This window comes from Saccoglossus kowalevskii, chromosome 20, assembly GCF_978046115.1.
Source record: "Saccoglossus kowalevskii chromosome 20, keSacKowa6.1, whole genome shotgun sequence".
NCBI lineage: Eukaryota > Metazoa > Hemichordata > Enteropneusta > Harrimaniidae > Saccoglossus > Saccoglossus kowalevskii.
Window position 1 is genome coordinate 3,161,805 of NC_140660.1, and position 27,175 is coordinate 3,188,979.

At 35.4% G+C, this 27,175-nt stretch overlaps 2 protein-coding genes across 2 annotated transcripts in view; both read right to left on the reverse strand.

Annotated features, from left to right (window-relative positions):
* LOC144342601 (uncharacterized) overlaps positions 1 to 6,483 on the reverse strand; it is a 19,594-nt gene extending 13,111 nt beyond the window's left edge. Inside the window, exons 1-4 of the mRNA XM_085494640.1 lie at positions 6,469 to 6,483; positions 5,610 to 5,695; positions 4,512 to 4,612; positions 2,903 to 3,070 (exon numbers count right to left, since the gene is read on the reverse strand). Of these exons, the coding sequence (XP_085350766.1) occupies positions 2,903 to 3,070; positions 4,512 to 4,589 (246 nt within the window). The 5' untranslated portion in view covers positions 4,590 to 4,612; positions 5,610 to 5,695; positions 6,469 to 6,483. The remainder of the gene's footprint in view (positions 1 to 2,902; positions 3,071 to 4,511; positions 4,613 to 5,609; positions 5,696 to 6,468) is intronic.
* LOC146729899 (uncharacterized) lies at positions 6,465 to 24,861 on the reverse strand. Its single transcript, XM_085494641.1, has 5 exons — positions 24,674 to 24,861; positions 16,378 to 16,567; positions 10,168 to 10,239; positions 9,264 to 9,392; positions 6,465 to 6,665 (listed from the first exon to the last, which is right to left on the reverse strand). Exons 2-5 carry the CDS (start codon positions 16,555 to 16,557, stop codon positions 6,465 to 6,467), a joined length of 582 nt encoding a protein of 193 aa, XP_085350767.1. The 5' UTR covers positions 16,558 to 16,567; positions 24,674 to 24,861.
* Positions 24,862 to 27,175: the final 2,314 nt, after the last annotated feature.

The window sequence follows — 27,175 nt, forward strand, 5'->3', positions numbered from 1 at the left end:
AAGTAATCCTGAACAACCAAATTTATATATGTTACACACGTAGAGGTAATCTTGTTACACAGTTCAGGAGAGTCTCAACAACAATCCCAAAGTACCGTTTTCTGAGAGTTTTCAGCCTTTGTTTTCACCGTGATGGTTGCCATGCGTTGAAAATACCCGGATGTCCCCCAGAGAATGAAAATAAAATGTGAAAGTTAAGCATCAGAACAAGGTTGGTCACGTGATGGCGCTCTTCAAAGACGGCTTCAAGGTCTTGTTTAGATCACAGTGTGCTGGCTTGAAACCACCACCTTTAGTGCGGCTTCAATTAAGATGGCGCGACGCCGTCTCCCTCTGTTCACACATATTTTTTTAACACCAGCTCCCCCTTGGAGCTGGCTTTTTCCCCACGTGTAAACACCATAAAACAATGATAGTGAACAAATGTAGAAATCTTTCAATATTTTTCTGTTTAGTTGTGTTTAGCCACATCTAAAGCAGATTTTGAAACAGTAATGTATGAAGGATTTACTGGTGAAGTTAACATTGTTCATAATTTCTGACATATGCCAGGTTTTAATTTGGAAAGTTTGGGACTGAGGGTGAAATTTTCTGGTTTGTATTTTTGGCCCAAATTACTCAAAGTGTTTTCAATGAAATAAAACTTAAAAGTGAAGTAAGCAAACAAAAGCAAATAAACTGCAAACAAAAACAAAAAGATAAAAATAAATATTTAAAAATTAAAATAAAAACTTATTCATACAGACAACTCCTTAATTTTTCCTTGCTTGTAATTGTATGCAAATAATAACAAAAATGAAAAAAAATAATAAAAGAAATCTTTAAAAAAAATGAAAAAAATAACATAAAGTACCGGTAACAAGCTTTAAATAAATAATTGTTAATCACATTTTTCAAATCACCTCAGAATTCGAACACAATAACAAAAATATGAGTCTGTACTGGAAAAGTACAGGAAAGTCATTCTATCCTAATTAATTTTTTTAATTTTTTTCAAAGATGGATAGATAACATGTAAAGCAGTTCCGAAAATTAACAAAAATGCACAGACTACCATCTATTGTGATAACATTTCCCAATTGCTCAAAATTTTTAGCCCAACAAGTCTACTAGAATTAACAAATACCGGATTCTGTCGTAAATTCGCCCAGGGCCGTTAAACGACAGTTCAGGTTTTAAAAAAAAAAAATTGGGACCAAGAAATCGCTCAGGGCGATTTTTCGGCAGTTTTTTTAAGGTGTTATTTTAATCTTTCCTGATGCCTAAAAGGTTTCGCCATAGTCACTGACGCCTATTCAAGAGTATTGATGTTTATTGTGACTAGCGTGAATGGGTTAGCTTCGTTTCTACAATGAGCTGTTATCGCTGTAAACAATGTTAAATTATTCTTCACATGCTCAGTTTATCTTTTGAAAACAACTAATTTTTTTATTTAAAAACAAATCATGCCTCTTTTCCATCAAAATGCAAGCCAAAAAATCGTACAACATCAGCAAATCTCTTCCGTACTGCGTTCAATAACATTAACATATTGGTATTTTGAACACGTTGACATCATCCATCATTTTCATTGGTTAATTATCGATTTGACCTGTCTTCTGTCTCAGGTCAAACATGGTGGATATTCATTTCTACAGCATCGAGCGCTGAAAATGCAATCGGAATCATTCACTTACGATGAAACAAGTTGAAATGTACTTGCATTTCATAACAATTCAACGAATTTATTTTTTGCACGTTATTATAATCATTACTAGGTAATAATCAACAATTGCAAAACGCAACATGACCGGATTGCGATACCACGATCATTTGCTACTAAGTAATGCAGTTAGGTTCGTTTTTATTTGAAACGTCTTTTACTAATAAAATCAATATATTTGTATTTGGTGCACAAGGTTTGTTAATGTGATTTTTTGGGAGAAAGATGCGCTGTCTACTTTTTAATCCAGCAAAAAAAAATGTATAAAATTTTAGATTAGCTTCTGTAATAGTTACTTTCGTTTTGGGCGGCCCAACTGCTGGCGATGAAAATCGGCGTAGGTGGATTTTTCAATGAAAATATAAGCCTGCTAAAAATATTTGATGATAATTTTTTTTTAAATCTGAACCCCAAATAAGCTGCGAAACCGCCCGGGGCGATTTTTCGAATGGGCGAATTTATGGCATAATCCGATAATAAAAAAGTATGTAAAAATACAATAGAACTCATTATTTTCTCAATCTCAATAAATTCAGATCCACAAATTTTTCGCTTACGCACGCCAGACTGCCCTTTTACTAAGAGTGTCGTATTAGTATGAGGCAAAGAAATTGGCCAATTGGTGTATCGAAAGGTCAATCTGACGTGACCCCCGGTGCAGTGTAGTCAGATCCACTAACACATTTAGCAAATAATTAGTAGATCTGAATTTATTGAGATTGTCATTTCCCTGAAAAATTTGTGAGCCCAGTAAATATATTCAGCATACTGAAATACCGGTAAGTGAAATTAAATACTAGTAAAAATTAATGGTTTTACAGTAGATTTTTTTAGAAACTAAACTGCCAACTACAGTAGTATTTTAGTACTACTAAGTAGTATTTGTAAATTGATAAATATTGGTGTTCACTGTGAATGCTGTAAAACCATTTATTTTTATTTCACTAGGTTTTATGTTAATGAACTTGGAAGGAAAACAATGAGTTCTATTGTTATTTTACATATTCATATGGATTTAGTTTAGCTGATTTGTCTAAGTTTGCTATCTGAAAAATAGTGAATTTAAAACCAGTGAATAATTAATGCATTTACAGTAAATTCTCACTTCAAAGTGATCTGTTTTTCTAGACTGAATAGTTATCATGAGAACATTTAATTTCACTTGAAAATAATTCTATTATTTTGTGTTTATTTTCTTACCTGATTGTCTTCGTTCGCTGCACGTAGCTTCGCTTGACTCGCTTCCCGACTCTGTTCGATTTGTTGCAGATTCAGCTGGAAATCAGCTAATTTCTTACGATATCCTTCAATCTCGTCTTCCTTCGCTCGAATCACGAGACGTAATTCATCTAACTGTTTCAACTTATCCTAAAAAAATAAACATTAAGCACTGTCATTCAATGATATCCAAATTATATTATGATAGAACTCTTTTGATTGGTTGATAATGAGGGTTTGCCATAGACCTTGAGGTCTACAATGACCAATCATATGATCTGTTTGCTAACTCTGAAAACAAGTGCTAAAAATCCCATAAAGTAAGTGAAAACAGCGTCAAAGTAGATTTTACAAGACATAGTAAATGTAATATTATATGATATCATGCATTAATCTGGTGCAGCAATGTTCATTTTGTTCACTTTAATCAAGCATTACAAAACACCTTACAATCAGACCAATCAAAAAGTACTGTGGAATACTTTATTTTCGCTGGAATTAATTTTCGCTGAAAAGGCTTTTTGGGAATTTTGTATGGAATTTATTTTCACTGATTTTTGATGAGTTTAATGTGAAATATAGGAAAAAAAGTATATTCGCTGGATTTTATTTTCACCGAATCATCCCTTCAGCGAAAATAGCGAAAATAAATTCCAAGCGAAAATAAAGTATTCTACAGTAGCTTGGTTATTATTCAACATATCAATTTCTGTTTATACATCTTAACCTTAGATGTTTCCATTTCTGTTTGAAGATGCCCATTCCTCAACTTTCAGTTTCCAGGACCCCAAATCCTCATTAACCCCAGCCCTTTTTAATACCAGTGTCATGTAACCTGAAACCTCCTTGACTCAAGCTGTGTTCATTTCCAGATTTTCAGTTTCAAGAACCCCAAACCCTCATTAACTCTAGCTGTGTTGATATCCAAATTTCTATGCTTTCGGTTTCAAAACCCCCAAACCTCCTTAATCCAAGCAATGTTGATATTCTCATTTCCAGTTTTAAGAATCTTTAACCCTACTAACCCAGCTCTGTTAATACCCAAATTTCTAGGCTGTCAGTATCAAGAACTCCCAAACCTTTCTTAATCCTAGCTGCATTTATACCCCAATTTCTAGACTTTCAGTTTCAAGAACTCAAATCCACTTAACCCAAACAGTATCCCATTTCCAGATCTTCAGTTTCAAGGACCCCGAACCCTACTAAACCTAGCTGTGTTCATATCCCCAATTTCTAAGCTTTTAGTTTCAAGAACCCCAAAACCTTCTTAACCCAAGCAGTGTTACACTTCCCATTTCCAGATCTTCAGTTTCAAGGACCCCAAACCCTACTAAACCTAGCTGTGTTCATATTCCCAATTTCTAAGCTTTTAGTTTCAAGAACCCCAAAACCTTCTTAACCCAAGCAGTGTTACACTTCCCATTTCCAGATCTTCAGTTTCAAGGACCCCAAACCCTACTAAACCTAGCTGTGTTCATATCCCCAATTTCTAAGCTTTTAGTTTCAAGAACCCCAAAACCTCCTTAAGCCAATCAATGTTCATAATCCCATTTTCAAATCTTCAGTTTCAAGGACCCCAAACCCTACTAACCCTAGCTGCTTCTGTTTGTGCTTTCTGTTTCTGGATCTCCAGATTCTTGATATCAATTTGTTTATACAGTTTTGTCATCTGGTCTTCTTTGTCTTCAATTTCTAAAAAAAAAGGAAAAAACTTTAAACATGTTTGTTGTTGTTTAAAAAATATGCCCTGATTTTTTATTATTTATTTATTAAATTCTTGAATACTATAATTTTTCCCGCCAAAATTTTGATAATTTTTACAAATTATTCAATGATTTTAATAATAATTTAATACAAAATTGACATAACTTTCCATTGCGTGAAAAATGACAGCTTTTTTTGTGAAAGTTCAGTTTTTGAAACATTTTCAATTCCAAGTTGATGCAACTTCTATGATTTTTTTTGTTTTGTATACAAACAATTTCATGACATGTTGTACCAGTAAGAATTATTTTCGCCAAAATTTTGGTGATCTCTGACTAAAAGTAACTAACACTGAGTGATTTTCCGGTCACTGCGAGATCTTGCATAATGCATGAAAGGCGCAGACCAAATGTTTGCCGATTGAATTTCATTTTTTTGTAGTTCAATGTTGAAACTTGCAGAGGGGAATATGATGTTAAGGACCTCTTACTTTATCAAAATTGACCACTATCATCTCCTTGTATTGCCCTGCCTTGTAATGCTATGGGAAGTGCGCCCTCATTTCAGGGAAATAATTTCCTGTATCACACCTGGCCCAGTGCGTCCAGCTTTCATCAATCAAAACAAAACGTGTCATTCTAAATTATGTCTCGTATTTGAGGTAAAACAATCGTAATTACACATATAAGGCTAGGTGTACGATAAAACCTTTATGGACTGGATGCTGCCCTCAGTCGTACGGCATCCTCGCAAGCTTTGGTGCACAACATTGGGTCAAAAAAGTTGTATCCAATCCATAAAGAATATCATCAAATATGTCTAGCACCTTATTAGGCACGGAAACACCTCAAAAAGTAATTTCTCATTTATCCAATCCCATGTGATGTTTTGACGTCACCATGAACTTTGTTTGTCCTGTTTTTACGTTCAATTTCAAGCATTCTACGTGATCTTGCAGTTTACCATCATAACTCGCCATACTAACCTGTTTGTGCACCAAGTAATTTCTCTGTTTAACTCTGAATGTCTTCCTTGGCCTGTGATAAAGCCTTCTCTAATTTCTTCTTGCTCCTAGTATACAGACAATAGGCTGTTATATTAGTTTGTTCACAAATGATGTAATTAAACATTAAGTAATGTAATAGAAACAAGGGAAAAAATGTTAAAAAATCAATCTGTTATTCAGATATTCTCCAAAATTACTACGCTATGACAACCTATATATCATCTGAATGCTTGGATATGGAAATGCAATTATAGTGTATACGTCGTATTAATGTTAGTCTGAGTGCCATTCAACAACCATGGACATATGACTCAGATCTTCTATGATCATAACCAGAGACATTTACTGTGACCTCTCAAACCAGAACAGGTCATCTTGTAATTATACGGAAAATAACCATTAGTGTTTTGAAGAAAATCAGTTAGCACTAAAACACTAACTACATGGGAAAAATATACATGTATAACCATCATGGTGCAGCCAGACATAATATATTTTAACCATATGGTCTATAAAAGATAGCCATGACCATGGAAGATCTGACACTACAACTCAACTATCATGGAAGTTGTGACCATGTTCTGCCAATGGTCAACCATGATCATGGAAGTTATGGTTGAGCATAGTCATCGATGTTCAACCATGATTGAGCATTATCATGTACCACTGCAATTAGTTATTGGCTATGATTGACCATCAAATACCATGGTATACCATGTTTGCCCATTTGCTTGGGTAATAGAACAAATACAGTATCTTTTTTTTCCACAGCGACACATGAATATCAAAACTGGAACTTCCCTGACTGATACATGTGAACTATTACAATGTAACTTACTTTGTTGCAGCTTTGCCACCAGTTAACGTGTGCACGTATGTCACCATTTCATGGTTCAGTTCTTGTAGTTTCTGTGAAGCACTCGCCGCTGTATTCAGCGCATCCTGTATACTGTCAGATACTTCCTCTAAATCAATATCGTTTCCTTTCGGCATCAACTCGTCTTCATCGTATGTATTGATGGAGCTTACAAAAAACTATAGAAAAAACAACAACAAACTTTAAGATGGTATCAGGGGAGGGATTGGCACAAGAGGGTGCCATCTGATTTGAATGGAACATTTCGAAGTCAGTCAGTCGTAGCCCATCATTAACGCAACAACGTCCGTTCTATGAATTTCAGCAATTTTTTACAGAATAATCCTAAACATAACTTAGAAACATCTCGTAGAAAAAAAAGGCTCTAAAATGATATCTAGTACAATACAATTCAACCGACAGCCAGTTTGACGCCACAATTTCTTGCTGGAGCACGAGTTCTACGCGTGATTTTATTGCGTTCAAAATTGTTCCATTCCAAACTGCGCATGTACACACACTGTGGTTTCTCAAAATGCATACTAATTAGGTAACTTGTCACTGACAAAAGTTACTAAAAACATTTTGAGCAATAGTACTAGAGTGAAATATAAACGTGCCTCCACATTATACATGAATTTTGTAACTTGCTATGATCAGGGTAAAGAAAAAACATATAGTTACTTTCAACAGTTTGCTAGAGCCTGATCAAAAACATGTCTCAAAAAACACCTTTACATCAGTATTTCGATATATTTTTTTGGCTCGTAAATATAGAATCTGTCAATTTAGAACTATCATGTATTCTATCGAAAAGCATTTTGGCACAATGTTACTGAAAAGATGATTTTTTCATTGCTCATGAATATTAATTTATGCAAATTAAACAATTATTTCCACCAATCGTGTCATGCAACTCCCTCCTGGATGGTATGTTAGTATTCAAATTAAAGGGCACTGGTCACCATACCATGCCCTGTTCGCAGGCATTATTAAAGGTCAGTGGTTGCAACAGTAAATTGCATTTGTGATTTTAACCTTTTCACCGCCAGTTCTCTCTTTTCATCACAAATTCACAAAATACTCCTGTTTCATAGTCTGCACTTACCTTCAGAAGCCTGAGACAAAAATAGCCAAATTTTTTGAGTAAAAACTGAAAATTTACTCAAATTTTGTCTGTTGGCTCCAAAATTAGAGTTCATTCCCAAAAATATTCAAGAATATAAAAACAAGCAGCCTATCGGCTGAGATAGCTCCGCTGTTAGCAATGCACATTTCAATTAAAGAACTGAAGACATCATTAGAAAATGAACACTATGAATAGTATCAAAGCAATCGGACTTACAGTTTTTAACAAGAAGTCGAAAATACCACTTTTTACCAAAAATTACAAAAATATTCACCAAAATAAATTAATTAGAGAATTGAAGATATCATCACAAAACGAATAAATCTGAGAGAGGTCCACATGTAGTACCTATATATGTAATATCAAAGCAATCGGACTTACAGTTTTCAACAAGAAGTCTAAAATATCACTTTTTACCAAAAATGACAAAAATATTCACCAAAATTAGAGAACTGAATATATCATCACAAAATAAACAAATCTGAGAAAGGTCTACATGTAGTACCTATATATGTAATATCAAAGCAATTGAACTATTGGTTTTTAACAAAAAGTCGAAAATATCACTTTTTACCAAAAATTACAAAAATATTCACCAAAATTAGAGAATTGAAGATATCATCACAAAATGAACAAATCTGAGAGAGGTCCACATGTAGTACCTATATATGTAATATCAAAGCAATCGGACTTGTGGTTTTTAACAAGAAGTCGAAAATATCACTTTTTACCAAAAATGACAAAAATATTCACTAAAAATCGAGAATTGAAGATATCATCACGAAATGAACAAATCTGAGAGAGGTCCACATGTAGTACCTATATATGTACTAATCAAAGCAATTGGACTTGCGATTTTTAACAAGAAGTCGAAAATATCACTTTTTACCAAAAATGACAAAAATATTCACCAAATTAGAGAATTGAAGATATCATCACAAAATGAACAAATCTGAGAAAGGTCTACATGTAGTATCTATATACGTAATATCAAAGCAATCGAACTTACAGTTTTTAACAAGAAGTCGAAAATATCACTTTTTAGCAAAAATGACAAAAATATTCACCAAAATTAGAGAATTGAAGATATCATCACAAAATGAACAAATCTGAGAAAGGTCTACATGTAGTATATATATATGTAATATCAAAGCAATTGAATTTTTGGTTTTTAACAAGAAGTCGAAAATATCACTTTTTACCAAAAATTACAAAAATATTCACCAAAATTAGAGAATTGAAGATATCATCACAAAATGAACAAATCTGAGAGAGGTCCACATGTAGTACCTATATATGTAATATCAAAGCAATCAGACTTGCGGTTTTTAACAAGAAGTTGAAAATATCACTTTTTACCAAAAATGACAAAAATATTCACCAAAAATAGAGAATTGAAGATATCAACATGAAACGAACAAACCTAAGAGAGGTCTACCCAAGGTACATATACACCAAGTATCAAAGCATTCAGGCTTGTAGTTTTCAAGAAGAAGTCGAAAAAGTAAAACATTGACACGGACGACGACGACGGACAATCACTCATATGATAAGCTCCGCTCGACAAAGTCGACAGCGGAGCTAAAAAAGTGCAGAAAAATTTGGACGAGAAGTTTTGTGGTGAAAAGGTTAAGTCAGTTTTTTTTACCTCATTGAGTTGTCCTAAAAGTTTAGCTCTCTGCGTGCAGGTATCTTGATACCCTACGATAAATACTACAACTTCCTGTTGGTATTTCTTCTTCAGTATTGCATCACCAATGATTCTTTCAAGTTCAATCTGAAAATAACATCAAAGAATTTAACTATACACCAAATTATTTTACATTTAGCATCGAAAACAACAGAATTTGTATCTGCATTTGTTCAAAAATGTATCTTCAAGCATTCTAATGTTCAAATTTTCCCTTATTTGGGATACTGTAAAATAAACACTATACAGAACACCCAAAAATTATTTTAAGTGAAAATTAATTTCAGCTAAAATAAAGTATTTTACAGTATACATATACTTTATTTCAGGGGGCAAACCACTAAGATGCAAACTGTGGTTAGACTAGAGTTCAAGGGCCAGACTATATGTTGTTTACCACATAGGTAATAGGTTATTGTTTTATCCAGCATTTTAGTCTCAAGTTTTCTTTATAATTCCTTAATGATTTGTTTTCATCTATATTTTGATTTTAACCCCTCATCGAAAATTACATTTTACCCCTAATATTGAGTAACCTTGAATACTGACATTAAAATAAATTTAGATACCATACCAGGTTGCCATGGCAGCAATCTCTAAATACCACGGTAACCTATATCAACACCGTTGATGGCAGGCTAAATTGCTGTTTCCAATCACTTAGGATACATGCAATGGGTCACATGAACAAATTGTAAAAATGAATTATCAAATAAAAAAAAATTAGACAGAAAAATATTTACAATTATTAAACTGCAGACTGAAAATAATTGTCAGAAACTGTGGAATAATGTGCAAACTTAAATTGGGAAACGATTCAAGCAAACTCATGTGTGTGTTTGTTTGTTAATTGGTTACTCACCAGGTCTGGTACCAGTATTGCAGACTTGTTGTTGTTTACATATTGTTCATTTAACTCAAACTCATTGATTGTCTGAAATAAATGAAAAATTAAAAAAAAATTCAAAATACAGCCCTGATAGGAGGAATCTACTAATAGTTCCAGTAAAAATGGCTCATAATTTTGGAAACTAGTATGGATAAATAAAAAAAATTTGAATAATACAGCCCGGGTAGGAATATACTAGTTGTTCCAATTCCATAGTTTCATGGCTCAAAGTTTCGGAAACTTTGGTTGCTAGGTTACCATGCACTTTAGTTACATACACCAATAGAGTTCACAAACAAATTTCCAGTGAACATATGCTGAGATTCGTAAGCTATTTTATTTTCACTATTACAAATTATTATGATTTGATAATTTAAGGGCATTCGTGAAGATAAAATTTGACAAAGATCATTCATTATTCCGTGTCAAAAGACATGAGAGAAATTTCAACTGCTACAAAATGTCGTAATTTTCCCTGAATCAAAGAATCTTGAGAACTCGTCTCTCATAAAGTTAGAACAGTTAATTATATTTCAGCTTCAGTTTTTTACAGAACATGTCAGACATACAAAAATAAATATGCAAATTTTGTGTGTCATAGTTTTTAGTTCTAAATTTTACTTTCATTTATTATCTGAATTCATATTTTCCCCCAAAAAACAAAAAAAACACAATTTTAATGACAGAAAATTTGAAAAAAAATTGAAAATACGTCACTTTTTGGAAAATATATTTACCATTTTACTTAATTTGTTAAGTCATACTACCAATGGTTTATCAATGCATTTGTGTCATTTAATTGCTATGCCCTTTCTGACATTACTAAATACAGTATCGGTAAATTAAAATATTTTTCAAAATTACTAAAAATCTTAAAATGAATTATTGATAGCTAAATTTGTATTACTATATTAATATATGTATCACAAATGGAAAATGTTTGTTTGTTTCCTTTTTCTTTTCTCAATTATGAATTTTACTAATTATTTTTACTTTTAATAAAAGTGGGAGGCAGCGTTTGTAAAACATGAAGAAGGTGATTTTATTTACACAGACTGATTAACAGCAACAGATGGCCTAAGCAACTGGTTGAGTCACAAATTTAGACTTCCTACCTACCACAAACCAACGACAAGCAGCTACAGAGAAATTACTAGATTTGAAGTTTATTAGTATGGGTCTATTCTCTGGGATGGAGCTACATCACAGAATGTTCTATGTTGCTAAGACGTGTACCACTGTACCATGTATTTCGATGGCCTCTAATCAAGCTGGTGTGGAACGCCGGTCAAATAGCCAGGGAAAACAGCTGAAGTCAAAGAAACAGCACAAATTATGAGACAATCTTGAGCAACAATGTTCAAGAGTTTCTCCACAACTATCCCAAAGTACAGTTTTCGATCGTTGTTTTCACCGGTTACCGATGGTTGCCAGGCAGTGAAAATGCTAGGATGTTCGCTTGCGAGCATATATGGCAATGTGACGGCTGATTCAAACTTAAAATTATTCTTAAATGTATAAAATAATAATCTGAATTTATTTTAAGAAAGTTAAAGAGGAGCAGAGGTGTGGCTTTTGACACTCTGTGCATGAAATTTGAGATCTATGAATGAATTCTGTTGATAAAAACAACTTGTATGTGCTGCGAAATGCCCTAAATATCGGGTATAAAACGGGCTGTGAAGCAGACGACAAACGTCCATTTTTCCTGGCGTCATTTCGCCTCTAGAGGGCCAGTCCAATGACGTCATCAGTGAACGCTGATAATTGAACCCATTCCCATAGAGTCAATCCCATAGAAATGCTACTATGAAAGACCTTGTTAACTGACTACTTAAAAGTTGAAACATGGCGAGGTGTTGTATTATGAATGCCATAACGATTCATGTTATGTTTCCCGAAATCCCAGATAAAAAATCACGTTGTTGGTTGCGAGAAAACGGCAGAAGAACTAACCTGAAAATGAAGACACGTACAGCGCTCTAGCTATAGTAAACAGTGAGTAAATAAATATTGTTTGAGTTAAAAACTAAATTAGAAATACGCTAATATCACTTGAACTACAGTAATCATTTCGCCCAACTTCCCACTTTTAATCGACCACTTATTGCTTAATTTCCGATCGCACTGTATTTTCCGACCGAAAAAAGACCACATTTTTATCGTAATTTTTCTCTCACCAACTCATTGAAAACACCGACCGGTCGCCCAAACACTGGTCACTGGCACAGGAGTGATCGAAATAGTGGTTTTGAGTGATACAGTTTAGGGATACAACGGGTACTAACTATTATTAAATTTGGAACTACTCTTCAAATCTATGCATTGTATCGTTCGCGGACGAAACTTCACCTGTGTCCAAAATTAAATAACTGACTTTGCGTAATTATTAAGAAAGCGATATATTACAATGTTGACATTTTTAGAGCCGGTACAACATTGAAAACAAATTTGCGTAATTAAAAAAGCAGCGCACTAAGTAAACGACCTCAAAATATACAAGTTTACCTACAGCACCGTCAGAACTAATAACAATTTTACAAGATTGACGCGCGGAGCATGAAAGAAAAAGATTGCTAAAGTAAACGCGCCTGTTCAGTGCGTGACTTGGGGGTCAAACTTCGGTCAACACACACTTGATATCAGCATCGCCGCACAGTAAGTTACGCAATGAAGTTCTTAAAGTTAAATTGCGTCCCAAAATGATGTCGTTGATCACTCAGTCTTTTGCAAAATATTATAACTAGTTTCCAAGCTTTTGATGCAGCCAGATTTATTTAACTTTGTGGAAATATAATCTTTTTATTTTCCTACTGTGGAATACTTTATTTTCGCTGGAATTAATTTTTGCTGAAAAGGCCTTTTGGGAGTTTAGTATGGAATTTATTTTCACTGATTTTTGATGAGTTTAATGTGAAATATAGAAAAAAAAGTATATTCGCTGGATTTTATTTTCACGGAATCATCCCTTCAGCGAAAATAGGGAAAATAAATTCCAAACAAAAATAAAGTATTCTACAGTATTCCTTTCTATTCATTCATTGTCTTGACAATAAGTGTGAATTGCTGTGCGAGCTTTTCGTACCCGACTGCGGTCAGACAGCGTCATGAAATTTATGCATAAAAGGCAGGCGACCTGCGGCTGTTTGATTTCCTACTCTCTCCTAAGCTAGCGATTAGTGAGAATGGTTATTAATATATTACCCGATGTTTTGACGGCTATTCAACGTTTGTGCAAACAAGAATAAAAAAAGGTAGTGTATACAATAGCGATATGACTGAGATGTCATGGAATTTGTTTACAATATTGTACCGGCTCTAGTATTGGACACAGATGAAGTTGTTCGCGAACGATACAGAGTGGTATAGATTTGAAGAGCCGTTCGGAATTTATAATAGTTAACACTCGTTGTATATCCCCAAACATTTTGACTACTCCTGTGCCGGTGACCAGTGTTTGGGCAAGCGGTCGGTGTTTTCAATAAGCGAGCGAGAGAAAAAAAAAAACGGTAAAAATGTGGTCGTTTTCCGGTCGGAAAATACAGTACGATCGAAAATTAAGCGATCGTTTAAAAAGTGGAAAATTAGACAAAATGAGTACTGTGGTTCAAATGATATTAGCATATTTCTAATTTAGTTTTTAAGGTAGCGAGACTATTATTTTGTTGAAAATTACGATTTTCACATTTATTTATTAATTGATGAAATGCACCATAAACTTTCATATGATAAAGTCAATATAACATAGAATGTCATGTAAGTTGGTTAAAATGTAGATTTTCTGAAGGGAAGCAAGGCAGCCTCAGTAGTGTTTTCCAAAATCAACAACACAGGTTTAATCTGTGTGCCTATAAGTTTCAAAGATAAACTCAAGACAAAGCAATGTTAGGACGTGTTATCAGTAGCTATCTGACACACAATGAGTGTTTCCAAACATTTGAGTGGTTTGTCTCCGCCCCTGTTTGTTTCACAGATTACCCATTTGCATATGAATGTGTCAGACACAAGGTCACACAGCCACTGAAAAAAATCATTGATTTTGGTGTTTTCATATGCCGAATTTATCCAATTATAGCTATCCCATTCTTTTATTTTTTTGGTTTCCAATAGCCTTACACATTTGGATGTCCCTACACATGGTAAAACAGACCTTGATGGGAAAACAAATTGATTGTGCCGATAAACAAGCTTGAAAATCTTTGATGTTACTTCATGGACGTTTTCTAGGAGTTTATGTTTTTCAAAATACAAGGTCTTTAACAAAAAATAACGTATACTTATTGTCGTCGGATTAACACAAAATTTTCACAGCTTTAAGGTGACAATGAGAGGAACTTGAATGTGTCCAGACAAACTATTTCATCGATTATTTACCAACGAGTTGTGGTTTGAGTTGGGGGCAATGCGACTAAAACAGTAATTGAAATTCAGGACACTATTTTTTAAAACGCGTTGCTTGAATAAAACTAGCCAGACACATTCAATTTACCAGACTATTGAACAACTAGGAAAAGTGAAAAAAATACTTCTTATCGCCAGCATAAATGCGTAATTTTTTTTTTTACAGAAAAAGTAATTTTTCACCTTTGATTGAGTAACGCGTCGTAGAATGCAGATACGGGCATGCAAAATACACTTGTGAAAAGCCTGGCGATTCTAAAAATATATACTTTCCCGGGTCTATTTGTAGTCATTTAGTCACAATTAGAAGATGAAAACAAGTATGCAAATAATAGTCCCGCTACCTTAACTCAAACAATATTTATTCACTCACTGTTTACTATAGCCAGAGCCCTGTACGTGTCTTCATTTTCAGGTTAGTTCTTCCGCCGATTTCTCACAACCAACAACGTGATTTTTTATTTTGGATTTCGAGAAACATAACATGAATCGTTATGGCATTCATAACACAACACCTCACCATGTTTCAACTTATAAGTAGTCAGTTAACAAGGTCTTTCATAGTAGCATTTCTATGGCATTGACGTACTAGAATGAATGAGTTCAATTATCAGTGTTCACTGATGACATCATTTGACTGGCCCTCTAGAGGCGAAATGATGCCAGGCAAAGCGGGCGTTTGTTGTCTGTTTTATACCCGATATTTAGGGCATTTTGCAGCACATACAAGTTATTTTTATCGACAGAATTCATTCATAGATCTCAAATTTCATGTACAGAGTGTCAAAAGCCACACCTCTGCTCCCCTTTAAAGCAGAATTGAAGACTATAAATCATCTTTTACATATTTTAATTATTATGGGTTATTGTGCTATAGGATACTGTAAAATACTTTATTTTAGCTGGAATAAATTTTCGCTGAAAAGACTTTTTGTGTGTTTTGTATGGAATTTATTTTCACTGATTTTTGACAAATTGAATGTAAAATATAGGGAAAAAGGTATATTCGCTGGATTTTATTTTCACTGAATTTTTTCTTCAGTTGAATCTGTCCTTCAGCGAAAATTAATTCCAAGCGAAATTAAAGTATTTTACAGCACTACAATTGAAAAGAAAGGTGGGGTCACTGGAAAAATATTTAATAATAATAATAATAATAAAAATTTGCATTTTTACACTGATTTGTTATGATGAAATTATAATTTTCAGATGTCAAAAGCTATATATTTTTCAGTACCAAAACAAAAATTTTTAAAACATTTTAATTTAATTTAGTGAGTTTTCAACATGATAATAGTTTTCCATTATCATAAGTATTCTATTTTAAACGTTTGTTTCGGAACATTTCAATCTTTCCTGACGCCTGAATTATAGTTTACAATTTTCGTCGCTGGCACCTATTGAGGAACATAATGTTTTATTGTGACTAGCGTGAATGGGTAAACTCAGTTTTGTCAATGAGCGGTTATCGCTTTGAACAATGTTAAAGCAGGAGAGTTGTCATCTGCACGGACGACCATAGCATGTCGTTGTTTACAATCGTCTACCCATAAGCCTTTGCATTTTTAGCATACATTGTCATCGTTGAATACATCTTTGTCCCAAGTATCCGTAGACTACCCCTCCAGTTTAAATACTTCTTAAATGCTCAGTTTATCTTTAAAAATTTCAGGTTTTATGAAAAAAATCCACATTTCCGACTCAATGCAAAAATATCGTACTGCAATGTTAACAAAACATTTCATTTGAAAACTAAATCAATTTATTTTTTACAACGCTTACCTTAATCACCCTCAATTGTATTTTTTCCAATTCTTCTTTGGTTTCATCAGAGACTCGTTTAGCTTTAGCCCGGGTTGTTTTGTCAATCACAGCCTGTGCGGGAGCATCTCCACGGTCAAGTATAGATATCGACGAGCCAATCACAGGGCCCGCTGACATCCGGCGGGAAGTAGCACTCATTGTAAATTATCTACATAGAAAAAGAATCAAACAAAAAACATAAATGTGAAGAAGTTTTCATAATATTGAATTTTAATATTTTTGGAAGTCATATTTGTTTGATGTTTTTCAAAAATGAATCAACTTGGTGATGTCACTGCAATTTGGTGATGTCACTGAAACTTAGTGATGTCATTGTGCAACTTAGTGATGTCACTGTGCAACTTGTTGATGTCACTGCATTTCTGTGATGTCACTGTGCAACTTAGTGATATCACTGTGCAACCAGGTGATGCCACTGTGCAACTGGGTGATGCCACTGTGCAACTCAGTGATGTCACTGTGCAACTTGGTGATGTCACTGTGCAACTGGGTGATGCCACTGTGCAACTTAGTGATGTCACTGTGCAGCTGGGTGATATCACTGTGCAACTTAGTGATGTAACTGTGCAGCTGGGTGATATCACTGTGCAACTGGGTGATGTCACTGTGCAACTTACATGTAGTGATGTCACTGTGCAGCTGGGTGATATCACTGTGCAACTGGCTGATGCCACTGTGCAGCTGGGTGATATCACTGTGCAACTGGATGATATCACTGTGCAACTGGATGATGCCACTGTGCAGCTGGGTGATATCACTGTGCAACTTAGTGATGTCACTGTGCAACTTAGTGATGTCACTGTGCAGCTGGGTGATATCACTGTGCAACTGGATGATGTCACTGTGCAACTTAGTGATGTCACTGTGCAGCTGGGTGATGTCACTGTGCAACTGGGTGATGCCACTGTGCAGCTGGGTGATATCACTGTGCAACTGGGTGATGCCACTGTGCAACTTAGTGATGTCACTGTGCAAATTAGTGATGTCACTGTGCAACTTAGTGATGTCACTGTGCAACTTAGTGATGTTACTGTGCAACTTAGTGATGTCACTGTGCAGCTGGGTGATATCACTGTGCAACTGGGTGATGTCACTGTGCAACTTAGTGATGTCACTGTGCAGCTGGGTGATATCACTGTGCAACTTCGTGATGCCACTGTGCAACTTTGTGATGTCACTGTGCAGCTGGGTGATATCACTGTGCAACTGGCTGATGCCACTGTGCAGCTGGGTGATATCACTGTGCAACTGGATGATATCACTGTGCAACTGGATGATGCCACTGTGCAGCTGGGTGATATCACTGTGCAACTTAGTGATGTCACTGTGCAACTTAGTGATGTCACTGTGCAGCTGGGTGATATCACTGTGCAACTGGGTGATGTCACTGTGCAACTTAGTGATGTCACTGTGCAGCTGGGTGATGTCACTGTGCAACTGGGTGATGCCACTGTGCAGCTGGGTGATATCACTGTGCAACTGGGTGATGCCACTGTGCAGCTGGGTGATATCACTGTGCAACTGGGTGATGCCACTGTACAACTTAGTGATGTCACTGTGCAAATTAGTGATGTCACTGTGCAACTTAGTGATGTCAATGTGCATCTGGGTGATGCCACTGTGCAACTTGGTGATGCCACTGTGCAACTTAGTGATGCCACTGTGCAACTGGGTAATGCCACTGTGCAACTTAGTGAAGCCACTGTGCAACTTGGTGATGCCACTGTGCAACTTGGTGATGTCACTGTGCAACTGGGTGATGTAACTGTGCAACTTAGTGATGCCACTGTGCAACTTGGTGATGCCACTGTGCAACTGGGTGATGCCACTGTGCAACTTAGTGATATCACTGTGCAACTTGGTGGTGCCACTGTGCAACTTGGTGATGCCACTGTGCAACTTGGTGATGTCACTGTGCAACTGGGTGATGCCACTGTGCAACTTAGTGAAGCCACTGTGCAACTTTGTGATGCCACTGTGCAACTTGGAGATGCCACTGTGCAACTTGGTGATGTCACTGTGCAACTGGGTGATGCCACTGTGCAACTTGGTGATGTCACTATGCAACTTGGTGATGTCACTGTGCAACTGGGTGATGCCACTGTGCAACTTGGTGATGCCACTGTGCAACTTAGTGATATCACTGTGCAACTTGGTGATGCCACTGTGCAACTTGGTGATGTCACTGTGCAACTGGGTGATGTAACTGTGCAACTTAGTGATGCCACTGTGCAACTTGGTGATGCCACTGTGCAACTGGGTGATGTAACTGTGCAACTTAGTGATGCCACTGTGCAACTTGGTGATGCCACTGTGCAACTTAGTGATGTCACTGTGCAACTTAGTGATGTCACTGTGCAACTTAGTGTTGTCACTTTTACAACTATGGAAAGTGATGATGTCATTGAAAAGCTTGGTGAAGTCACTAAACATTTGTGCATGCAAAATTGTGGCTCAATAAGCTAAGCCATGGTAACTTAATTTATGACATTGTGAAATGCCCACATATGATGGGATCTGTAAAAAAAAGGCCAGAGACATCTCCTCGTACTTTGCTTCCCTGACAATAAAATGACACTGGCAGGAAAGAAATACGAGCTAGCACTGGTATACTGTAAAGTCGTTTATTATCACTAGCATTTCATTTCACTATTTTAATGTTTTGAGCATTTTCACTGGGTTCACAGACTTGGCAGGAAAACAATGGGTTCTATTGTTACTCACATGTCTATATGGATTTTATTTACCTATCAGCAAAAATACTGTAAAATACTTTATTTTAGCTGGAATTAATTTTCGCTGAAATGACTTTTAGGGTATTTTGTATGGAATTTATTTTCACTGATTTTTGGTGAGTTGAATGTAAATTATAGGAAAAATGGTATATTCGCTGGATTTTATTTTCACTGAATCATTCCTTCGGCGAAAATAGCGAAAATTTATCCCAAGCGAAAATAAAGTACTTTACAGTAGTTAAAATTAAAAACCAGTGAATAATTAATATGTTTACAGTAAGTTTGGTTAGTTACATGTGTAGTCTCACAACAATAGATACATTTACTACTGTAAATCACTATTGTACACAAAGCAACTAGTCTATTTTAATCTCAGTCACGGTTGAAAGATTATTTCAGTCAGATTGTCTATCAAAAAGTTGCAGAGCAGTGTTACTGACATACATACCACAGAATTCAGATTTTTTAAACTGAAAACAAATATCAGTATTATGAAAAAAAATCTCACAATACTTTACAAGAAAAACAGCTATGGTACTACAAAATATTTTATTTTCGCTCAGGATTTATTTTCTTATTTTTCGCTGAAGGCACGAGTTCGTGAAAATAAAATCCAGTAAATATACCTTTTTTTATATGTTATACATTCAACTCATCAAAAATTAGTGAAAATAAATTCTATTAAAAATACCAAAAAATATTTTCAGTGAAAATTAATTCCAGCTAAAATACGGGGGGGGGGGGGGGGGGGGGGGGGGTAAGGTATCACATAAAATTAGCAAGGTGAGTATAGGAGTCGGATGGTGTCACTGTATCACGAAAAATAATAGGTGACGAAATTACTACGTGATGGATACAGTGGGACGGTTTAAATGAAATGTCATTATAGGGCTCCCTCAGCCCTCATTGTAATCCTAACTTTGTCCCCACCAGTGCCCCTCCTATATTTTAATTTGATATGCCCCTCTTTAAGAAATGTATAGTTACCAGGAGGGGCATGTAGAATTATATTGCTGGAGTGATATAGTTTAGGTTAGGGGTGGGGGGCCTTAAAGAAGTCATTCTGTTTAAATCAGAGGTGAAACTAAGGTCTGTCCACCTGTTACAGACAGGCAGATTTTAGCTGGGACAGGTAAATTAAGGTCTGTCCACCTATTACAGACAAGCAGATTTTAGCTGGGACAGGTAAACGTAGAAATTGCCTGTCCCTGTGGAATTAAGGCCTGTCAACCTGTTCAAGATAGGCAGATTTTAGCTGGGACAGGTAAATGTAGAAATTGCCTGTACCGTGAAATTAAGGCCTGTCCACCTGTTCAAGATAGGCAGATTTTAGCTGGGACAGGTAAATGTGGAAATGGTCTGTCCCTGTGGAATTAAGGCCTGTCAACCTGTTCAAGATGGGCAGATTTTAGCCAGGACAGACAAAAGTAGAAACTGCCTGTGGATTGAAATATGACCTATTTTGATCTTTAAAAAACCTCTGTTATTTATGTAATCGCATTTATTATGGTTGGGAGGAGGGTAGGGGGATTATTCAAGGTGACGAAAGTTCACTGGAGGTTAAAGTTATTCATAGTATGGTTTCTATAACAACGCAGTCATGTACTACACAAGTACTGACCACTCTGTTGTTAAGATTCTCAGGCTGCCGTATCAAGATCAGAAAGATAAGGCCTGTGTCAATACTACCAATACTAGTACTCACCAGTTCGTAGAGGTGAACTCTCTTAGCGGTGTCATCGCTAAGAACCAATCACCAAAGAAATTAAAAAACTGTTGTGTCCTGGAAGATTCACTTGATAAAAAAAATACTCAAAAATCTTTGAAATCTAGCAAGAGGGGTTGGGTAACTGTGATGTTCAAAATTTTGAAATAAAAATATAGGGTCATCGAACTACGCTTTCCACAAAAGCAACCTAAAAAAATTTATCAAAAACGTGTGTTTTAAATAGTTTACAATTGGTTCCTATGACAGAAAAATTATATTAAATAACATTTTGTTCAGTGACCTATGCTAAAAAAATTCTATGTAGTATCAAGTGGGCTCCATATGACTGTCACAAAAAATGGAGAATTTTGAATAATTATGTTACTGTAAAATATTTTAGCTGGAATTAATTTCTGCTGACAACAATTTGTTGGGGTTTTGTATGGAATTTATTTTCACTGATTTCTGACAAGTTGAATGTAAAATACAGGAAAAAAGGTATATTCACTGGATTTTATTTTCACTGAATAATTTCTTCAACGAAAATAAAGTATTTTACAGTAAGTTATCCATGGAAAATGACTTGCATGTATGTGAATCAACACTCAACGATTCTTGAATTATTTACTGTGACCAATCTTTTCTGTGTTCTAATTTAATGGTACAGAACTACCTCAAAATCATATATCGTATATATAAATCATATAAATATAATCATATTTTCATATATGTCAAAATTGAATTAATTTTGTAAAAAAAAAAAACATTTTCATGATTTCTTGAAAATCAGGGACTTTTTCTCTGGAGGTCATGCAACAACGAGTGTTAGCGACTTTTGTAGTTACATACTTTATTACGATACACAATTAAGATCGTATTATGAGCGAACTCTGTGAATCCAAAATGCCACAAAATAAACTGAGATGAAATAACCCCAGTTCTTACCTACTTAAAAATGATTAATTTTCTCTGGGTTTAAATTTTGCTTATTTAGCATTTCAGGCATATTCAGTGGGTTTTAAATTCACAGTTTTATCATTTAGATAATGTGTTCTGTGCTAAATTTTACATATTCACTGGGTTTTAATTTAGCGCATTTTCCAGTCAGCGAAATAAGCAAAATTATAACCCAGTGAATAAATAATCCTTTTACAGTAGACTTACACATACATTTGCATTATTATTTCTAGAAATGTCTGTTTTTCTGATTTCTCACAATTTATGAATTTCAACACGATTTCCTTCGGAGGGTGGGTATGCAATTACAAATATACTTAGTTCCTTATTTGGAGGCATGGTAATGTAATTCCCAGTTCTCGAATCGATAGCGTTTGCGTATTCATCGTTTGTGCGCATATTGCGTGACCTGAGGTAAACCGGAATATTTTGTTTTATTTGCTGTAAATTACACAAATTTTTTTAGCAATGAATTTTTGAATAATGTCCTAAGCTAATTGTTTGACAACTAAATCCCTGCTTTTACCAATCATTTCAACGCCAAACAAAAAGTTTTCGCATATCAAAATCTTTCTATTAGTTAGTTTGACCATTATTTTGATAAGAATTGTCACCTGATTTTTGTTAACATTTTGAAAATGGCCACATTCAAGTTTCTGCATTTCTTCTCTTCGACCACAAACAAACTAATCACACCTTAATTCTATATTTTTTTCGATTTTTTTTTTCGTGTTTTGAAATGACCTCCATCGACTTAAATCAAACTTCTACAACCATGTAACATATTTCAATCACACAATTATCATAATTTTATTAATTTTGCTACGAAAAATTAAGCCACCTCCTAAAAAAAATAGTTTTTCATCAAACCACTTGGTCTGATGTTCCTAGTTATGTTCAACATTTTTTGAGGGATTTTTACTTTGTGAAAATTTCCTAAAATTTATTTTTCTACCTACATAATTAAAAAAAAAATGTTCATAGACTGAACAAGTTAAAGGGTATTTAAAAACGGTATTGTATAATATTTTGATAATTTGGGTTAAAAAAATAAAAATTGAAAATTCGGAAAATGCTTTATACGCTCAAAAAAAATAATATCTTTGTACAAATTACAGACTAATAAAATAGCTGATTACATTTTACATCTCGCCCATGTCTACGAATTTACATTTTTTATTTATTTAAATTAGATCGTAAAATCTGTATTAGAAGCCGCATCCCTAATATAAGTCGCACCCATTCTTTTTGAACAATTGAGAACCACAAATTCACTATTTCTCATATGTGCAGATGCTCTAATAGAAGCTGCATCCCCTCTGTTGCATTGTATCATTTTAATAGAAGCCTTGGCTTTTAATACAGATTTTACAGTATTAAGAAAATAAAAATAATTGATTACAGCTTACGAAAATACCCCTTGCCGACACTCAAGTTATATTGAAATTTTTTTGACAACACTAGTTTCAATCACTCTTCAAAGTGATATATTCTCAAAGACGGAGCTATGTCACGATCACCCAAACGTTGCCAGGACCAATCATAAACAATTGACATTAAATATTTTGATTAACACCTCGGTTTTCCCCACGCTAACCAACTTTCCCCCACGCTAAAGAAAAAAATCTCTTGTCTTCTACTGACTTCCTGCTTCAGTCCATCTTTCAGAATAAGCTTAGTGTTCTCAGCAGGAATTTAAATACATCGGTGGAATTGTTCCATCAGTTTAGAAAGTATGAGAAAATTACTGTAAAAGAGTTAATTATTCACTGGGTTTTAATTTTGCTTATTTCGCTGACTGCAAAATGTTCTAAAATAAAACCCAGTGAATGTGTAAAATTTAGCATAGAACACATTATCTAAATAATAAAACTGTGAATTTTAAACCCACTGAATATGCCTAAAATGGTAAATCATTGAAATTTAAACGCAGTGAAAATTAGTCATTTTACAGTACCCATCTATGTTGAACTACATGTAAAAGCATGTATTTTGTTTCCCTCATAGTATTTTGCTTATTATGAAAACATATTTTAATTTTATTCTACACTTATAGTCACTTGTTTTTCTTAAAATTGTGTGAGACAATTTATCTCATGAGAGTAAAAACCGAGGGACAAAAAATTAAACCATTGTGTCTGGTGAAAAAAACTTGAAGCTCAGAAAAATAAAAACAGGAATCACGTTCAATCATGCTGACCTTGAAGGAGAACTTTGTTTTGTAAATATTACGAGTGACCATGACTTCAATCAGACACCGATCACTCCGCGATAACACTAAATATAGCTTATGTTCTTCTGAAACTTAAACTGTTACGGTGTAAACATGACAATTTACGTTTCCCGCGAAACTCGATCGCCGAAAACAAGTGTTTTTTATCGAGAATGCTTAGCGCAATTGTCGGGTGATGTAACTATAAAAACAAAACAGAGAAACTCGACACTACAGGTACATGGTACGTACTTCAGATATGCTACAATCTCGGTACCCAGTATTTTAGTTCTAGCGGGGATCGTGGCCTGGAGGCGATTGTTCCAGTTCGCTGCATCGTAAACAGCACACACGATAACCAACGTCTCGTTGAAAGTGTAGCTGCGGTTCCGTAGCTCTTTGGTGCGACCTACAATCAAATTTCGCCCTAACAATTTCATTTGGACGTCTTTTTTTTAATTGTGTTGTTGTACGTCGAACATGGGCCGGCCAGAGTCAGTCACGTAAATAATGCGGTTGGCAACATAGGGCTATGATTCCACAGCTCGTTGAAAGTGTTAATCGTTTTTTATCATGAATCGCTTAGTGATTTATTGTCATCGATTAACGATTAATTAGCTACGTAAGACCGACGAAACTCACCGTAAATGTGAAACAAAGATTAAACTTTGACTCTGTTGAGTATCACGCCGTAATTTTCACCAGGACCGTTCGAATAAAGCTCAGGAACGCAAGATCTCCAATCTTCTGTCAATTCCCCATGTCCGCCATTTTGCTGACCGAGCTCGCCATCATGCTTGGTCACGTGATAGTTGTTGCCTAGCAGCAGGCGCAGCAGAGAAAACAAAACTTGAATGGCGACAAGTCCTAACTAACGAGAGAGAAAAAACGAAACGTAACTATCAATTAAACGGTATGAAAATACTGAATAAAAAATACCGAACAGCAACTTATAAATGTAGATCAATAAACTCACAGGCTAATGTACCAAGATCATACGCGCTTACGTGTGAGGTTTGCTGTTGACGGAGAGGGGCGTCCCGGGTTTAATCCCGGCGGACAGTTGATACGTAGCTGGGTAGGGAGGTGCCCTTGAGTGCTCAAAAGTGTGACCATTTTTTTACCTGGATAGTGGCAAAATCTATACCCATATTTATACTAAAGTACCATTTTTATCATCACTTTTTATTCCAAATAAAACAGTTACCGTATTTGCTCTGTTAGAAGAGCATCTCCAATAGAAGCACATGTAAGCCAACAGTTGAATTGTATATTGATTTATTAAAATATGTATTTTGACCATAGAAATACCTCTGTCACTTACATAAGAGCATATTATTAACACAATGTTCAGGTTATTTAAGTTGTTAAATGAGAAACATCAGTTCCCTTTCTCTTTGAAATATTACCGATATTTATACCTACTAGTATCTTGACCACAGAAATAAGACCGATACTTATACCTAAAATCCAAAAAACAAGACCCATTTCAGGGGCACGTCCCCATTAGGCATTACCCCCTCCCGGGTATAATCCTCATGTTGTTATAAAAACAATGAATTAAAAAAAATGAGCGAAGAAATTAATACCAAGCAAAATAGACTACTTGTACGCGGATCGTGGGAACTATGTAAAATGTTAAATGTTTTATGTCGAACTAGGATTCGAATTGAGAACTATTTTCTATTTTCAATTTAATATTTGTCATTTAGCTGGAGAAAATGAAAAAAGTAATTTTTGGGCTGACAATATTTCGAGAAATGAACAATACCGGTACATAAGTCGTCATCAGTGAGTGCGTCAGCTAAAAAAAATGTGCACAAGTTTCACAATCGATTAAGGCTGTCACGGTACAATAACAAAACACTTAGAAAACAGAAAGTTAAAGCGGGGAATAGTCACGTGTGCAAGTGGTGGACGGACAGCCATAGCGTATCGGAGTTATCCTAAATAAAATCCATGCTCTGATATTATCACCTAGTTTCTTACTTTGGCCAAGGAACATTTAAATGGAGAGAAATTTGCCATTGTTGTAGTACAATCATTCGGCTTGGATTTGCGTTCCGTGGTATTTTTCAGTACACATTGTGGTGGGTTCTGAACTACCTCGGCCAATGTTTTCCATGGTATTTTTCAGTACACATTGTGGTGGGTTCTGAACAACCTGGGCCAATGTTTTCCATGGTAGTTTTTTGTACACATTGTGTTGGGTTCTGAACTACCTGGGCCACTGCAGTCTATGGTATTTTTCAGTACACATTGTGTTGGATACTGAACTACCTGGGCCAATGTTTTCCACGGTAGTTTTCAGTACACATTGTGTTGGGTTCTGAACAACCTGGGCCAATGTTTTCCACGGTAGTTTTCAGTACACATTGTGGTGGGTTCTGAACGACCTGGACCAATGTTTTCCACGGTAGTTTTCAGTACACATTGTGTTGGGTTCTGAACAACCTGGGCCAATGTTTTCCACGGTAGTTTTCAGTACACATTGTGTTGGGTTCTGAACAACCTGGGCCAATGTTTTCCACGGTAGTTTTCAGTACACATTGTGGTGGGTTCTGAACTACCTGGACCAATGTTTTCCATGGTAGTTTTTTGTACACAATGTGTTGATACTGAACTACCTGGGCCAATGTTTTCCATGGTATTTTTCAGTACACATTGTGGTGGGTGCTGAACTACCTGGGCCAATGTTTTCCATGGTAGTTTTTTGTACACATTGTGTTGGGTTCTGAACTACCTGGGCCACTGCAGTCTATGGTATTTTTCAGTACACATTGTGTTGGATACTGAACTACATGGGCCAATGTTTTCCACGGTAGTTTTCAGTACACATTGTGTTGGGTTCTGAACAACCTGGGCCAATGTTTTCCACGGTAGTTTTCAGTACACATTGTGGTGGGTTCTGAACTACCTGGACCAATGTTTTCCACGGTAGTTTTCAGTACACATTGTGTTGGGTTCTGAACAACCTGGGCCAATGTTTTCCACGGTAGTTTTCAGTACACATTGTGTTGGGTTCTGAACAACCTGGGCCAATGTTTTCCACGGTAGTTTTCAGTACACATTGTGGTGGGTTCTGAACTACCTGGACCAATGTTTTCCATGGTAGTTTTTTGTACACAATGTGTTGGGTACTGA